Genomic DNA, 17,638 nt, shown 5'->3' with positions numbered 1-17,638 from the left:
TTCCCAGCCAGATCTGTACTGATGGATCCTGCTCATTGCTTTTCATGGAGAAAAGGAAACTTTTCCTACTCAAAGGCTCGGCGCGGGCCTGGGACCTTGCCAAAGTGCAGGGCCCCAGGCAGAGTTCACCAGATGTTCTGTAGAACGGAAAGAGGAGAAATTACAAACTCAGGTCAAAAGCTTTCAAAGGGGAAGGATGTTTTCAGGATGCCCTTAATCGGAATTAATGTAAGTCCGGAAAGCCTTTTCCATGGGCCGCAACCAGGCATACATTTGTCCAGTAACCTCGGTGACTCTGCCTGTAAATGGGGACACTAAGGCCGGGGGGCAGAGGGAGGGGCCCCCGTGTGCCAGGGGCGGGGAGACCGGGGCGGGAAGGCCGCCAGGGCGCTGAGGCCGCAGAGAGCGGAGGTGGCAGCGGGCGGCCCGTCCCTTCCAGGCGGAGCTCTGGCCCTGGGCCCCCTCCCCTTCCGCGGCTTCCCCTCCCCGCCCCACGGTGCTGCAGCGTGTGCGCTCCCTGCGCGCAGGCCACACCCGGGCGTCCTGCGGCCTAGGGCGCAAGTTGACGAACCGTGCCCGGAACCTTCTGGGAAGCCCGACCCGGCGTGGACGGTCCCGAGTGCGAGTGCCTGGGCCCGGGTGCCCTGCGCACAGCGGCGGAGAGCGAGTCCGGGCGAGGATTCGGACACAGACTGCGCGTGCCTGAGTGCCGGCGGCGGCTCCTCCAGCTCCGCAAGTAGGTGCAATCCACGCTTTGCAGAACAGGGGGCCCGCGGGGTCTCCCTTGCCCGGGCTCGAGGCCTCGCTGCAGAAGTCCTGGCCCTTCCGTCTCGAAGCCCTCGGCCAGACTTAGACTTCCTCCTCCCGGAGACCGGGAGCCGGCGCCCGCGAGGCGCCCGCCGCTCTGCAGGGGTCTTGCGCTCTGCCTTCCGCCCTGTCCGCCCTCTCGTGGATTTCCGAGGCCCGGCCGCGCGGGTTTCGGGCTCTGGACTCGCCGCCGCCCCGCTGGACACCCCGAGCCCGCCCTTCGCTCCCGCACGGCGCGCGCGGAGCCGGGGCCCGGCCGGCCCCCACCTCCACCCCGCCTCAGCCCCTCTGACCTGCCGAGGGCCCAGGCATAGGATGAGGGGGGGCGAGGTGAGGCTGGGGAGAGCCCAGTCAGTTGGGGGAGACCCCAGAAAAGACTTAGTGGAGCAAAATTTAACCGAGGAGCCCCTGGGTTTCTGGGCCGCTGGTTGGTCCCCCATCATTTGGTGTTTGGGGCTTGTGCATCAGGACTGGGGAAAGCGGCGAGGAGTTATAATAACATATTTTACTGAAGTTTGTCCATGAGCCAGGATTTGTTCTAAGCCATTTACACCAACATATATTTATGTCCTCACTGCTACCCTATGAGGTAGTTTCGGCTACACCCACTGTGCCCGCGAGGACGCCGGCTTAGACAGTGGAGGAGTTCACATCTGAACGCAGCATGCGACCAGACCCTCCCAGCGGCCACGCCTCCCCCACTTCGGGAGGGAGCGGGGGTGGGGCCTTGGGCTCTGCTCAGGGTCGTGCGCTTGCACTTGTGGGAACCCCACTTGCTTCTTCTCAGGCCCCACCCATCATCGCCTCGAAACAACCAGATAATCTCATTTTATCCTTTACTTCTATTCGCAACAGTCACCACAAGACCCCTGGACTCCAGGCTCTTTCTACTTTAAGTCAGAGAATTTTAACTTGGCTTTTTGAAATTGACGTCGGCAAGAATGGAAAAAGAAGCTGGTGACTCTTTAGGCTGCAGAATGCAAAACTTCCACAAAAGTAAAACAAGCTGAAGCAGCCATTTATTAAAGTTGTAGAAAAGTAGCAAGTACAGCCCCTGTCTGTAGATCCTTAGCAGAGTTGATGCCTTGAAGCGATTGCGCACATGGTTACAACTAGTAAGGGACACAGGAAGTGATGAGTATATAAACTTGAAGGAAGGGGCAGATAGAGAAGGGGGAGGGCCCCGTGACTCCCAGTTCATTTTTGTTGCTTGGTGCTAGGAAAGCCCTTGATCAGATCAGGCACTGAGTGCTTTTGTCTTTCTGCAGATGTTCATGCTCCCTCAGAAGGACTCCGGGACACCTACCACCTCTCCGGGTTCACTCTCCACACAGGGCCTGCACAGTAACCATGGGGATGGTCTGGAAAGAGAAGGCTCTGGAAAACCAGACCAGAAGCCGCTGAAGCTCTATGGAGTGGGTGATCCCACTGCCATGTTCTCCTCCGACAGCCCCTACCTGTCCTCTAGAGGCAGCATCATTAAATGGTTCTGGGATTCAGCAGAGGAGGGCTACAGGACCTACCACATGGATGAGTATGAGGATGAGAACCCCAGTGTGAGTGAAGGCCCCCTTCCCACTGGGACACAAGAGAGCACGGGGGGTGGGGGGCGGGTACCCCACCTTGACCAACAGGGCAGCACACAGCTTGCTATTGTCATGTTGGAGTTATGCCCCTTTGACTCCCAAGGGGGTGTCTTATGTTGCTCAGAGAGGCCCCTGTATATTACCTGAATCAGAAAATGGCCCATTTATAATTAAGGGAACCTTGATTTGTGAGGGAGGAATTCAAGAACCATGGAGTGTGCTCTTATATGGATTCTGATCCACAGCCCATTGACTATCCAATTTTAGATCTGGGACAGAACTAGGGTTCAGGTTGCAACTGTTTCACTTTTGGGTTGTGTATTCTTGAGCTAATTACTTAATGTCTTTGAACCTCAGTTCATCTCTATAATGGGATAGTAATACCTCCTCTATAGAACTGTCACAATTAAATGAGATCAGGTATGTAGGTTACTAGCACGGTGCTTCCACATAGAGCATTCAATAAATGGTAGTTGCTATTATTATTAATGTTACCTGCCCCAATTATTATAACTTATTACCAGTAATACCTTCAGAGGGTAGAGAGCTGTCACGAATAACCCTTTAATAATCTTTATTTGTTGAGCATGTACCAGGTGCTGGCACTGTTCTATATACCAGGGTTACAGCCGTGAACAAAAATAAAGTTCCTGCCCTCATGGAGTTTATAGTCTAGTATGGGAGACAGACATATATATATATATAATATGTTGGGATAAGCCTTGTAGGGAAAAATAAAGCAGGGTAATAGGATAGAGATTGGTGGGGTGGGCTGGGGATATTACTATTTTATGGGAGGTGGTCATAGAAGGTCACTTTAATATGGTGACATTGAAGCAGAGACCTGAAAAAAGTGAGGGATTGTATTAGTTATCTCTTGCTGTGTAACAAAGGACTTCAGGTCTTAGCAGCTTAAAACAAACAGCTCACAGTTTCTGGAATTCAGGAATCCGGGTGGTGCTTCAGGCTAAAGATCTCCTGGGAAGTTGCAGTGAAGCTGGGGCTGTAGTCTCATTTGAAAGCTTGGTGGGGTGGGGAGATGATCCACTTCCAAGCTCACTCACATGGTTGTTGGCAGGCCTTGGTTCCTCACCACGTGGTCTTCTCCATGGGGCTGACAGGGCCTCTTCTTGTGGTACATTGACCCTTGTTCCCGTTCCTGCCAGAGCACCAGTTTACTGTGTACATTCTTTCATCCTGTAAACTGAGGCTCTTGAGAGATACAGCGGTGTCTTGGGCATGTATCCAGCCTTCAGGGACTTCCCATCTAGTGGGGGAGATAAAGCCTGTACATCAGACCCTGTGACCTGGGACAGAAACTGACTAGTGCCGTAAAGGGGGACAGATAAATTTAGTGCTTTGGGATCCAGAAGAAGAAAAGATCCCTTGCAGGTGGGATTTTGAGGAAGGCTTCCTGGAGGAGATGGCATTTGCACAGAGCTTTAGAAATGGTAAGATAGGATCAGGGAGCCATGTGGAGGGCATGGCTTGAGCAAAGGCCAGGAGGGGTGGTGGGAAGGGCGGGATTGCAGAGAGCTTCGCTTTGCTGCCTTGGTGCGCCCCCCCCCCCGGGGCCTTCTGATGGCACACTCTGCTGTGCTCACATGGCTCTGTACCTCTCACCTCCAGGGCATCATTAACTTGGGCACCAGTGAGAACAAACTCTGCTTTGACCTGCTGTCCAGGCGGGTAAGTCCTGGTGCACCTCTGGGTGGCATCCCCAGCTGCAAGGGGCTGTCTTCTCTGGGATTCCTTGGAACACTTCCCCCAGAGAGCCTGCTGCTTGCTTCAGCGGCCCCGGGGACCACTTTCTCTGCCATCTTGGGAGAGTCACTTCCCCACTGTGATCCTCTTTCTTCACTTCTTCTGGCTCTTTCCCTCCTCAGTTCCTCCTGCTGGCTGGGTCCCTGCTCTCAGGGGGAGATACTCGGTGCTGGGTGGTCAGTATTTAACAACTGGCCCTGGGAGAAAGGGGCCCCTGATCGGTAGCTTTTCTGATTCCCATAGTGTAAATGCCCCCACTGTGGCCGATATCAGGCTATTGCCGTGACATCAGTGCGTGCAGAGCTGGGAAGAGAGGTGCAGGGGCCCCATCACGTGGTAGTCCCACCATGCAGACACATGGACGGAAAGAACCTCCAGAGCACAGACGAGAGCAAAGTGGAGTAACATAGACAGGAGCAATATTGTTTGAGCACTTTTTACCTTTATTTTTACTGTAACTGACTTACATAATTTATGTGTATAGTTTATATAATGTAATTTTTGAAAATGGTACAGTTTGCAAAATTCCTGAAATCAGATTTCTTTCTTTTATTTATTTTTTTAAATTGAAGTATAATTGCTGTACAGTATTATACAAGTTACAGGTATACAGTAGAGTGATTCACAATTTTTAAAGGTTATACTCCATTTATAGTTATTATCAAATATTGGCTATATTCCCCGTATTGTACAGTATATCCTTGTAGCTAATTTTATACCCAGTAGTTTGGACCTCTTAATCCCCTACCCTTATATTGCCCCTCCCCCTTCCCTCTGCCTGCCAACTCACAGATAGAGAAAATAATCAGATTTCTTGAGCTGGTGTGAGCCATCTCTAGTAAACTGCTGGGGCTATCTGATGAATGTGTCTCTCGAGGCCTAAGAGTTAGAGTTTGGAACTGTGGAGAGAGTGATACTTAACCCAAAGGAACATATTTCCAAAGGGAAACATCTAAGCTGCAAGGGGAGAGGGGTGTAGGGAGTGGGCTTGAAAAGCCTGTTCTACCCAAAGCCAGCTCCCCACTCTAAGGCAGCTCAGCGCCATCCAGTAGAAATAAACTGTGAGCCACGTATATAATTAAAATTTTTCTATTAAATAAGTACAAAGAAACTGGTAAAATTCATTTTCGTCATGTATTTTATTTAGCCCATTGTATCTAAAATATGGCTATTTCAACATGTAATCAATATAAAAAATTATTAATGAGGTGGTTTACATACTTCTTTCATATAAGTCTTCAGAATCCAGTGTCTCAGTTCAGGAGAGTCACACATAAGAGCCACATGTGGCCAGAGGCCTCTGTATCGGACAGTGCAGTGCTCAAGGACGAAGGAGAAATGGAAGAGGCTGGGGTTATAGACACGTGGCTCATTCCCTTTCTTCCTTTTGGTCCTGCCGCCCAAGGCTTCTGCCTTTCCTCGATTTTGTGGGTGTGATGCCCTGGGAGTCACTAACCCAGCACCCAGGCAGGGTGGGGATGGTCTGGAAATGGCCACATTTTCCAAAGTGTGAGGTTGAGCTGAGCCTGCAGGAAGACAGTGGCCTGAGTCCCTCCATGACTTAGAGCCAAGGCCGAGGTAGGGCACCTAGTTCTGGGACCTCTTCTGTCACCCCGTTGGAGGAGCTGAGGTGCGCGGTCTCCTATCGCTGCCTCTGCAAATCCACCCCTCTGGTTTTTTTGGTTGGCGGTGTTGTATAAAGAGCACTGGACTAGGAGTCAAAAATTCTGGTTTGTCTTAGCTTCGCCACTTGCCGGTGCTGTGATGTTGGCTGAGCCACCTGACTTTTTTTTTTTTTGGTCGTGCCGTGCGGCTCGCGGGATCATAGTTCCCTGACCAGGGATTGAACCTGGGCCGCCTGCAGTGGAAGTGCACAGTCTTAAACACTGGACCGCCAGGGAAGTCCCACACCCGACATTTTTAAGCCTCAGTTTCCTCATCTGCAAAATGGGCATGAGAATGCTGCCCCTGGGCTGCCCCTGTCTCAGTTTCTCTGATAAGCAGACCAAGCCCTTGGCTTTAGAAGCCCTGGTGCTGCGTGGATGCAGGTGGCAGGGCTGGCCCTCACCATGAGTCTGTGCGTTCCTCAGCCCTGCTCTCCCCTGTCTGTCCCCAGCTGAGTCAGAGCGACATGCTGCGGGTGGAGCCGTCCCTGCTGCAGTACCCTGACTGGAGGGGACATCTGTTGTAAGTAGCACCTGTAGGCCAGTGGTTCTCAACCCCAGGGCGGTTTCCTTCCCCAGGAGACATGTGGCAATGTCTGGAGACATTTTTGGTTGTCGTAACTGGGAGGGTGTTGCTCCTGGCTTTTCTTGGGTAGAGGCAAGGGAAGCTGCTAAACCTCCTACAGTGCCCAGGACAGGGCCCTCCACAGGAAAGAATGATCTGGCTCGAAACATCAATAGTGGCGGGTTGAGAAAGCCTGCCCTAGGCTGAGGGCCTAGTCCTGGAGAGCTGGCAGTCATGGGGTCTCCTGGAGCATCTGCAGGGAACTAGTGCCTCCTGCCCATCCCACCCCCGCTCAGTGGCTCCCTGGCTTGGTTTCTCTTGAGTCTGAGGAGTGGAGAGGGCCTTCAGGCCAGGAGCCTTGTCTCCAATTTCTCAGTAGCTTTAGAGGAGCCAGAATCAGCTTAGGAGGAGATGGTTGGGGCCTTCTGCTGGTAAGATGGGAAATAGTAAGTAAAACTAATAAGATTTTATATTTATTGAGCACTTGCTAGGGCCCAGATGCTGTCCTAAGGATTTAGTGCTGGAGCTGGACTTGATTCCAAGAGTAATTCCAAGCATGTGCTCTTATAATAATTAGGATGGTGGCCCTAGAGTCTGACCACTGGGCTTGAGTGTGGACTCTGCCACTAACCAGCACGTAACCTAACTCCTTCAAGCCTCAGTTTTTTTGTCTGTAAAATGGGGATAATAATAATAGTAGTTGTGTCATAGGGGTTTTATGAAGAGTAAATGAGGAATATTCTCTAAATAACACCTGCATAAGGTAAATGCTTGTAAATATTAGCAATAACTATGATAATAGTTATTGTTATAATAATAATTATATTATCCTACATTATATTATATATTTTATTATATTAGTGTGCTATTATTACTATTACTATTAGCTAGATCTGTATGGAGAGTGTCACTTTTTGATATTCCTGCAGTCTGCTGCTTAGGTGGGGTCAGGTGTCCTAGAACTACTGGAATGGAAGTTTCGACGCATGCGGGTAGTGTTGGGACCGAGGAGGGAGGTGGGCACCAAGGAGTGGAAACAAATACTGATCGTATTCCCATCGTGGGAAGCAGAGAAGGGTAATGGCAGCTGCCTGAAGATTCACCAGGGGAGCTTTGGGATGGACTTGGGGTCGGAGCCCCTCTGACAAGCACTGCCCATCTGTCTGTCTGATCTCCAGCCTCCGGGAGGAAGTGGCCAGGTTCCTGTCTTTCTACTGCAGGAGCCCCGCACCCCTTAAACCAGAGAACGTGAGTAGCCCCCTCCCCTGCTCCTTCCTGATCTTCTGCCCCCTCCCCAACTTTTGGCTGGCCAGGGGTAAGTAGGGTCACTTAGTTTTGATTTGGAATTAGGAAGACCCCCTCCCTTCTTTCCCCTCATCCTAGATATTTAGAGTTTGGGTATAATTTCTGCCCCGCTTTGTTCTGTGGCCCCTCTTTGCCTCCACACCTTCGGGCAGGACTCTGAGTGACCAGCTCCCTCGTCCTTGCTCAGTTGATCTAGAACAGGGTCCCCACGAATAAGCCACACAAATGGACTTGGCTGTTAGTCAGGAGGGGCCTGCGGGTATGACCTGGCCCTCCCTCTGTGACCTGGCCCTCCCTCTGTGCCCTCCTGGGTTAGAGGCTGCAGGCCCTTGCACCCTCCTGGGACAGATTCATCTTTGTCCCATGGATGTGTCACCCTCAGGTCGTGGTTCTGAATGGCTGTGCCTCTCTCTTCTCCGCTCTGGCCACAGTACTGTGTGAGGTGGGGGGTAAGTAGACTGCAGCCCATTCAGTACCAGGGGCTGCCCTGTGCCGGCAGTGTCCCTAGCTGCCTGTCCTCGAGGCCTGCATCAGGGTGCTTTTGCCATAATAGACTGTTAGACCACAGGGGGCTTAACTAAGGGGCCTGACAAGACGCCAGGGGTTGGCAGTTCCAGGGGAAGTCAAGGTGATGCCAGGGTTCTGGGCCATTTCTCTGTGCCGACCTCACGTGACAGCATGTCCTAAAGCAGGAAGAGAGGGAGGCTGTGCTGTGCCTGTCTCTTTTTTACTGGGAGGGAGGAAATGGGGCTACTCTTTCCTGGAAGAGTCCCCGCAGGGCTCCCCTTGCATCTTTCTGGCCAGGACGGACTCACAAACCCATTCCCAAAGCAGTCCCTGGCGAAGGGGAAGAGAACCCTGGTTGGCTTAAACCAAACTTGCTTCATCCCCCAGGGCTGGGGGAAGGTGCACCTTCCTTGGACTTATTGCTGGTCATAGCTGAAAAGTCTGGTGCTCTCTTAGCAAGGAAGAAAATTGGAATGGCTGTTGAGTATCTAGCCAGCAGTGCTTGCTGCAAGAGCCATGGTCAAATCAAGGACATATTGACCATAGTCATGGTCAGGGGCTGTTGGTTGCCAGGAACAGAGACCCACTCATATTAGCTTAATTAATAATCATAATTTAGTAACATTTGTTGACCCCATACTACGTTTCAGGCGCTGGCCTAAGGCTAGGCATAGTCTGTCATTTAATCCTCACTCTAACCCCGATGAGGTAGGTTCTGTGCTTATTCCCATTTAACAGATGAGGAGATTAAGGCCCAGGGGTTAAGTTACTTGTTAAAATAACACAGAGAGACGTAATAACCAAGTTTTGAACCTTGAAAGGAAGATTCATCACAAGGATGTAATAGGCAATTTCCTACCCGTTCTAGAACCATCAAGAGTAGAATTAGCGTCACACTCTCTGTCTCTCAGTGGCGTGTGCAGTCCCCCTCCCCCGCTTCCTATGCAGGCCTCTCTCTGGACCTTGCTCAGCTCTGTTTGGCCCAGGTTGTTGGCTCAGCTCTGACTCCACAGGACCTTCGCATTCAAGTGCATGTTCTCGTCTCTCAAGGATCTGTGCTGCTTGGAGCAAAGTCCTGAGGCAGAGAGAACGTGATGGGTGTCTGGCCAGCCAGTGCATTGGCTCCTGGGGTCATTTGTCTACCTCTGGCCCAATCCCTGTGGCCGGGGGAGGGAACATGTAGGGCAAAGTCTGCCCCTTCCAGAGATGCGAGGCGGGGGTGGGGTTGTGCTGAAGGGAATGCTGGGAAGGGAGCAGCTTGACTGATGCACCCCCTTCAGAGCTGGAGGAGCACCTTTACCTCTGCCTTAGAGCGGACCTTGGGCGTCATCTCATCAACCCCTGTGTCCACAGCGGGAGTCTTCTGCATGACACCCCCTCCCCACCGAGCGGTGTCAGCCTTTGGCTTTAGTGCCCCCAGCGGGGGAGCATTCACTCCTCCAGAAGCAGCACATTCTGTCTCTGGGCAGTTCTGTGTCTTGTCAGGTTTTCCCATTTGTCACACCCAGATCATCACCCTGCAGCTTCGACTCCTGTTCCAAGTCTGTGCTTGCAGTAACCCAGCATGTCGCGTGCTTCCGAGGGATCTAAGCTTCAGTTTCCTCATCGGTAAAGTGAGGATAATAATAGACTCACTCTACAGAGTGATTGTGAGGGTCAAACGAGATTAAAAAAATAAATATTTAGCACAGATCCCCATACATATTAAGTGCCCGATAAATGGCAGCTACTAATTATTAGAAAAGGGACTCAGTGGATCCCAGCTTTAGAAAGGGTTTTGGGAAGTGAGAGAGGGAGCGTGTTCCCCAGATGTTCCCCAAGCAAACTGAAGGCTTGGAGAGGCGTGGGGTCAGTGGACGGGGGTCTGGGTGTTCCGGCCAGAGGGTGACGGGCCCTGGCCCACTCCTGCCCCCAGAGGCTTTCCTGATCCCTGCCCCTTACTATGGAGCCATCACGCAGCATGTGTATCTCTATGGCAACGTCCGACTGGTCTGTGTCTATCTGGACAGTGAGGTAAGAGTTCCTGGGACCCCAGGTTGGACCTGGGCCTTCCTGTAGGCCGAGATGTTCCTCTGTCTGAATTTGAGGGTAGAAATGAGAGGAAGTCCATGCCGAGGCCTCTGGGGTTATGGCTGAAAGGAGAGTGGAGCCTTCTGTTGGCCATGGCTGCCCTTGCCTAGGTGCCCTGGGGACACCCGATCTTCCGCCTCTGAGATCCCTGGGGTCGATGCAAAAGCCAAGGGCAGCCCAGGGAGACCACACCGGAATGGTGGGGTGAGAACGGGGCAGAGCAGACCTCAACATGGAAGCCCACGGACCCCTATCAGTGGACCTCAGGGGGCTCTTCCCCAATCCTAGGAGCCGTGAGGGTGTCCCTGATGTGATGGGGTGGGTGGCAGTGAGAGAGGAGTGACCCCCCTGTGTTTTTCTGAGATTGTTCTAAGAGGAGGCTGGAGATGACAGGGGTAGGAGAGGCCCCAGCGTCCAGGTCTGGGGGGGGGGGCACTGAATTTGGCTGGAGGCCCCAGAGTCCAGGTCTGGGGGGGAGGGTCACTGAATTTGGCTGGTGGCCCCAGAGTCCAGGTCTGGGGGGGAGGGTCACTGAATTTGGCTGGTGGCCCCAGAGTCCAGGTCTGGGGGGGGGGTCACTGAATTTGGCTGGTGGCCCCAGCGTCCAGGTCTGGGGGGAGGGTCCCTGAATTTGGCTGCTGGCTTTTGTGGATCTTCTTCCAGGTCACTGGGCTGGAGACACGCCCCTTCCAGCTCACAGTGGAGAAGCTCGAGATGGCGCTGGAAGGAGCTAATTCTGAGGTCTGGGGATCAAATTAAACCCAAGGCTGGAAGGCAGGGGGGCCTGAGCAGGGCATGGACCCCCTTCCTGTGGCTGATCTCCTGGGAGTAGTGGCGGCACTCTGTGATGGGGCGGGGGTAGGGTGGTAGCATGGAACCGTTCTGGGGGTCAAGCGGGAGCCTGCCCATGGAGGGCTTCCTGCTAGAGAAAGACTCTGAGACTCTCAGTGTACAGAGAATCAACTAGAGAGCTTGATCAAAAATACTACCCCCCCGGGCTTCCCTGGTGGCGCAGTGGTTGAGAGTCCGCCTGCCCATGCAGGGGACACGGGTTCGTGCCCCGGTCCGGGAAGATCCCACATGCCGCGGAGCGGCTGGGCCCGTGAGCCATGGCCGCTGAGCCTGCGCGTCCGGAGCTTGTTGCTCCGCAACGGGAGGGGCCGCAACAGTGAGAGGCCCGCGTATCGCAAAAAAAAAAAAACAACTACCCCTCACTTCTCCCGATTCTGACTCAGCGGGTCAAGCATGGAGCTTAGAAGTCTGGTTCAGCAGTCTCTCTGGTGATTTGGGGAGGTGGTCCCCCTCACTCTGAGGGGATCTGAGGCCTCCCGAAGAAAGGCGTAGGCCAGCAGCCCTCCAGTGGTTCCTGTCCAGTCCACTTTTCAGAAATCTATCAATCTGTTTTTTTTTTTAACCTCGGTCATAAAATCCATATATGCCACCGTGGGAATTTTAAAAGTACAAACCACCACCCATAATTCTACCAACAAAGGCAGCTTCTACTGGCGTTTGGGCATATTTCTCTCTGAGCTTTGTTCTCTGCATTTGTTCTCTTTTATAGCTGATACGATGCTGCAGATATTATTCTTTGCCCTTATTCGTTTCGTGTTGGGTGGTGAACACATTTCCCTGGGATCCGGCCCAGTGGGACCGTGTGGCCTTGGGGAGGAGCTGAGGGTCTCCTGTCCCACTGATGGTTTCAGGGTGTGAAGGTCAAAGGCCTCATCCTCATCAACCCCCAGAACCCTCTGGGTGATGTCTATTCCCCAGGAGAGCTGCAGGAGTACCTGAAGTTCGCCAAGAGGTGAGGCACCCCACGCTCACCCCGTAAAGCGTGTGACGGATCAGGGTTCCGGTGTGAGCTTTGGTGCAGGTCCTGTTACCCCCTTTACCCCACTGTGGGTTTCTACCTGCTTTGGCCCTTCCTGGCAGTGGAGTCAGGGGGTAGGGCTTGGTGGGATGCTACTTCTCTCTTCCTTTTTATAACAGCAGCTGCGGTTATTGCCCGCTCTAGGGGCCAGGCCCCCCGCTAAGCACCCTACATGCTCCAGCTCCTGTAATCCTCCCAACGACCCTATTAGGTACAGATACTGTCATTATCCCATTGGCTGAGGCTTAGAGTGAGGGGCGGGGCCAGCCGTGAATCTGGGTCCGCCTGTACTTAACTGTGGCTGGAGGTGCCCGAGGGCTCCGCCTCCCCCGTCCCCCCACATTGGTTCAGAATCCCCACTGTCATCTGCCTTGTGTGTGTGCGGCTTCTCCTTTGTTTGAAAGAAATAGACAAAAGAAGGATTTTCCTGGAAAAAACAAGTTTGGTAACCCTGGGCTAGACCGTGGTCCTTCTGGATTTCTGATTCACTGCCATCCCACCCTGGGGGATGCATTTGGCCTACCAGCCAAGCTCTCTCCTCCTCACGACCTGCCCTCCAGGCATGAGCTGCACGTGATGGTGGATGAGGTCTACATGCTGTCCGTGTTTGAGGAGTCGGTTGGGTACCACAGTGTCCTGAGCCTGGAAAGGTGAGCTGACTCTGCCAGTCCCGCGCCCCTCCACCCACCCAGGACAGCTCCTCTTCCTCCCAGCTAATCCTACTGTCCTCAGGTCCCCTAATGAGAAGAAGGGAGGCTGGGCCAATCAGTGGTTTTCAGATTGTTCTGTGGTGGTTCTGAAAGCTCCAAGGAGTGGTCTTAGGATTCCTTGAGGGAAGGTTGGGAGGGTGGGAAATGGGCCTCCTCTGCTGTTTCCCTCATCTCCAGAGTGGCTCCATTTTCATTCATTCACTCATTCATTCAGCAGATACTTCTGGGGCCCCCTGCATGTGCCAAGCCCTTCCAGCTATTGGAGCTTTTTCATTAGATTTAGTTTGAGTCAAGAATGTGTGGCCAGAACACCTTTGGAAATAGTTGGATCAGATCATCTGTAAAATCTGCACATCTGTCATTTAGGGATTCTGACAGTTCCTGATACTCGTTCAGATCTTTCAGCCCTGCTGAGTCCTTTTGTTACCGGAAGGGGGACCCCTTCCAGGGCCCGAGAGTGGGCTCTTGTCTAACACTCTGAAATGAATTGTCTGAGGAGACACACGTACTGACAAAGCAAGAGACTTTATTGGGAAGGGGCACCTGGGTGGAGAGCAGGAGGGTAAGGGAACCCTGGGGAACTGCTCTGCCACGTGGCTTGTAGTCTCAGGTTTTAAGGTAATGGGGTTAGCTTTCCAGGTTGTCTCTGGTCCATCATCTTGCTTGTGCCCATACTTGGTCCAATTTAAGGCCCTTCCTGGCGGTGTGCGCATCTCTCAGTCAAGATGGTTTCCCGTGCGAGGGTTTCTGGGAGGTTGGAAGAACATATTATGGGCCGGCATCTCCTCCCTCCTTTTGGCCCCTCCTAAAGTCTTCGGGCTGGCGGTAGCTTGTCAGCTCCATATTCCTTAGCAGGACCTCTTGTTGTGAGATAACTCGTGCAAGTGGTGATTATCCTGCCTGGCCAGGGTGGGTGGTTTCAGTCAGTGGTTCCCGAACACTTTCCTTTGCTCTGCTCAGCCAGTCCTCGCAAAGCTCTGCCAGGTGGATGGCACGTAGGTTGTTCCTCCCCTTTGCTTATGGATTAGGAGAGTGAGACTCAGGGAAATAGGGATTTGTCACTTCCTGTGGGCCACACTATGCTGTGCTGGAGATACATCAGTGAACAAGAAAGATATAGACCCTTCTTATGTGGAACTTGTCTTTCTAGCTGGAAAAAAAAAACACATCAAAAAACCCCCCCAAAACTTTTAGCAACTAGATACACAGCTAATCATTTGATTATTGAAAAGCAGACGTCTGGAGAGCCAACAGAGGATCTGCTTGGGGTACCCAGTTGGCCTGGTCTACTGGGAGGGGCTCAGAGAAGGTCCGCTTGAGGAAGTGATGCTTGAACTATGCTCTACATCAGGGGCTGGCAAATATTTTTGGATCAGATGGCAAATATGTTAAGCTTTACAGGTCATATGGTCACTCACTCAGCTCTGCCATTGTAGCATAAAATCAGCCATGGGGGCTTCCCTGGTGGCGCAGTGGTTGAGAGTCCGCCTGCCGATGCAGGGGACACGGGTTCGTGCCCCGGTCCGGGAAGATCCCACATGCCGCGGAGTGGCTGTGCCCGTGAGCCACAGCCGCTGAGCCTGCGCGTCCGGAGCCTGTTGCTCCGCAACGGGAGAGGCCACAACAGTGAGAGGCCCGCGTACTGAAAAAAAAAAAAAAAAAAAAAAAAATCAGCCATGGGCAGTACGCAGGTGGGAGAGCGTGGCTGTGCCCCTTAGAGGTTCGTTTACAAGAACAGGCAGCAGGCTGTAGCTGGCTGACCCCTGCTCTAAAGGATGTGTAGGAATTGGTGATTCAAGAGATGAAACCAGACTCATCTGTCTCCTCATTTGTGCAACCAAACATGTGAACTCCGACGGGTCTGCGTTGCCTCTGTTCCCACCCTGTGCTCTCCGCAGGCTGCCTGACCCCCAGAGGACCCACGTGATGTGGGCGACCAGCAAGGTGGGTTCCTGGCTGGCCTTGGGGGTGTCAGGGGGAGGTGAGAGGGCAGAGAGGTGGGTGGAACCGGCTTCCTCTGGGAGGGATGGCTACCTCCCACAGTGCCTTTCTCCTTCAGGACTTCGGGATGTCTGGGCTCCGCTTTGGCACGCTGTACACAGAAAACCAGGACGTGGCCACTGCGGTATCCTCCCTCTGCCGCTATCACGGCCTCAGTGGCTTGGTCCAGTATCAGATGGCACAGCTGCTCCGGGACCGTGGTGACTGCCTGGGCCTGGCCACCTGAGGATGGGGGAGGGTTGTAGTTAGACTGGGACTGGCCAGGGGTCATGGGTGCTTCTCCCATGAGATGAATTTAGGGTGGTGTTTGAGAGTGCCAGCTCTGAGCCCAAACTACGTTCATATCCTACTCGGTCACGTCCCGGCTATGTGGTCTATTCCTTCACCTCCCTGAGCCTCATTTTCCTCTTCTGCAAAACAGGAATCATAATGGTACCTGTCTTGTAGGGTTGGTGTAATTTGTCATTCAATTAGGATAGCACCGGGCATACAATAGGCACTTAGTATGAACTCATTATTATTAGCTGTGAGCACTTGAAAAGGAGCAGAAGCTACTAAGGGAAGATTGTTACAATGGAAGTGTCTCTTTCTGTGCAGGTCTATTCTGTTCCTGGGTTCAGATACTGAGTTTAGATAGCAAAGGTTACCTGTAATTGCCACCATTCATTGAGCCCCGCAAGATGCTCTCAATCTCATTTGTCCCTCCCCAGAATCCTAGGAAGCAGGTGTTTCTGCATTTTCCCCATTATTTTATAGATGAGGAAAATCAGGACCGGGTACTACACACCTGCTATAATAGCTAAATTTTAAAAGATCGCGATAGTATCATGTGTTCCTGAGGATGTAGAGCAGCTGGAACTCTCACACTGCCAGTGGGAATGTTAAGATGGAACAGCCACTTTGGAAAACAACTGAGCAGTTGCTTATAAAATTCAACACACACTTACCAAATGGCCCAGAAATCCTACTCCTAGATATTTGCCCTTATGGTCACACAAAAACCTCTCCATGAATGTTTATAGCTGCTTTATTCATAATCACCCCAAACTGGAAACAACCCACATGTCCTTCCACAAATGAATGGAGAAACAGACTGTGGTTCACCCACACACTGGAATACTACACTGCAATAAAAGCCATGAGGACACAGACCCATCTCAGAGGCATTGTGCTGAGTGAAGGAAACCAGTCTCAAAAGATTACATTACTGTATGATTCTACTTATGTGACATTCTGGAAAAGGCAAAACTACAGTGATGGAGAACAGACCAGCGATTGCAGGGAAGGGGGTGTTGTGACTTCAAACAGATAGCACAAGGGTGTTCTTCGGGGTGAGGGAACCATTCAGTATCCTGCCTGTCATGGGGGTTACACAAATCTATGCATGTGTTAAAATTCATCGAACTGGACACTGAAAACCAAGGTCAGTTAAAACAATGGGGATCAAGGAGGTGAAGTTGCCCAAGGCCTCACGCCTAGTCAGTGGCCACACTGTGATCTGAGCTTCCACCTGGGTGACTCAGAAGTGTCACTATGTAAGTGGGTACACCTCTGGTGAGGGTCTGAGTCCTGAGGGACTTTGTGTCTGGGCTCCTGAGAACGTCATGCAGGCCCTGGAGCCCTCAGGGCCAAGGATCTGGATTTAAGGTGCTTTTCACTGAATATTCCCATTGCCCCCAACCAGCTACAGGAGGGGCTCACCCAGCTTTGGCAGCTCATGGCCTTTTTCTTTTCAGCATTTAGACTCTCAGGCCAGAGCGGAGGGTTGACGGCGAGGTTTATCTTCTGGCTTCTCTTTCACCCAAACAGACTGGATCAACCAAGTGTACCTGCCGGAAAACCACGCCCGGCTCAAGGCTGCTCACACCTATGTCTCGGAAGAGCTCCGGGCCCTGGGGATCCCCTTCGTGAGCCGTGGGGCCGGCTTCTTCATCTGGGTCGACTTGAGGAAGGTAATGCAGGTGGAAATGCAGGTGGTGGGGGCAGTGTTAAAGCTCCCTCCAGCAGGCAAGGGCAGGGGCTCTCATTCTGCATCCTGAGTGCCTTTCACCCTCCCAGTACCTGCCCGCGGCCACCTTTGAGGAGGAGAAGCTGCTCTGGCGCCGCTTTTTGGATAACAAGGTGCTGCTGTCCTTTGGCCAAGCCTTCGAGTGCAAAGAGCCTGGCTGGTTCCGCTTGGTTTTCTCTGACAAGACCCACCGGCTTCGCCTGGGTAAGCGGTCCACCTCCTAACTGCGTCCTTCATTCTGCCCTCCCTCTTCTGGCCTCACCTGTGGCCCCAGCAGCCAGAGCTTGCTCGTCCCCACCCACCCAGCATCCGTGCTGACCCTCACTTCCCCTTCTCACATCCCAGGGATGCAGAGGGTCCGGCGGGTGCTTGAGGGCAAATCCCAGGTGGCAGAAGACGCCCCTTCCTGCTAGACCTAGGAGCCGAGGGGTCCGCACAGGTGAGCTGGTCGCTGTCTTGTGGCCACAGGGCCTGGCAGCCCCTGTGAAGACTGATGGTGGATGAGCCATTTGGCAGGCAGATACCCTTCTTGGCCTTGCCCTTGAAGAAGAACTGCTCCTTGCTCTCCCGGTGGCAGCGAGACACGCCTTAAGTCATGGTCCATTCCCCTCCCTGGCTATTAAACAAAACCGGGAAAAAAACTAGAAGCCTCTGCTGTGAGTCATTTACGGAACAGGGGGAGTCGTGACTGCTCCTCCCCACAGCCCTCAGCCCCCCAGGACATGAAAACAAACTACCTGTACCCGCTTTTGTTGCTGCCTGCATTATTCTGTCTTTGTTG

The 17,638-nt window shown here is 52.7% G+C and overlaps 1 protein-coding gene across 1 annotated transcript; it reads left to right on the top strand.

Moving 5' to 3' along the window:
* Nucleotides 1-464: 464 nt before the first annotated feature.
* Nucleotides 465-17,636, top strand: ACCS (1-aminocyclopropane-1-carboxylate synthase homolog (inactive)). The gene is made up of 15 exons (XM_089914909.1): nucleotides 465-736; nucleotides 2,076-2,363; nucleotides 4,023-4,082; nucleotides 6,274-6,344; nucleotides 7,565-7,634; nucleotides 8,074-8,140; nucleotides 10,114-10,211; nucleotides 10,932-11,009; nucleotides 11,972-12,072; nucleotides 12,543-12,788; nucleotides 14,747-14,792; nucleotides 14,908-15,049; nucleotides 16,659-16,801; nucleotides 16,908-17,061; nucleotides 17,203-17,636. The coding sequence occupies exons 2-15, from the start codon at nucleotides 2,076-2,078 to the stop codon at nucleotides 17,268-17,270; spliced, it is 1,632 nt and encodes a 543-aa protein (XP_089771035.1). The 5' UTR covers nucleotides 465-736; the 3' UTR covers nucleotides 17,271-17,636.
* The last annotated feature ends 2 nt before the right edge of the window (nucleotides 17,637-17,638 follow it).

The sequence above is a fragment of the Delphinapterus leucas genome, chromosome 7 (genome assembly GCF_059928025.1).
Source record: "Delphinapterus leucas isolate spDelLeu-1000000601 "Yukka" chromosome 7, BTC_Dleu_Yukka2, whole genome shotgun sequence".
Classification (NCBI taxonomy): Eukaryota; Metazoa; Chordata; class Mammalia; order Artiodactyla; family Monodontidae; genus Delphinapterus; species Delphinapterus leucas.
This window is presented reverse-complemented; position numbering and strand designations above follow the sequence as displayed.

What these genes read in the sequence shown, in the direction of transcription:
- ACCS (XM_089914909.1), top strand. Translation starts at nt 2,076, where the DNA reads ATGTTCATGCTCCCTCAGAAGGACTCCGGGACACCTACCACCTCTCCG. An exon ending in AGTACTGTGTGAGGTGGGGG is followed by an intron (nt 8,141 to 10,113) that starts GTAAGTAGACTG and finishes TCCTGCCCCCAG; the next exon opens with AGGCTTTCCTGATCCCTGCC. An exon ending in GTGTCTATCTGGACAGTGAG is followed by an intron (nt 10,212 to 10,931) that starts GTAAGAGTTCCT and finishes ATCTTCTTCCAG; the next exon opens with GTCACTGGGCTGGAGACACG.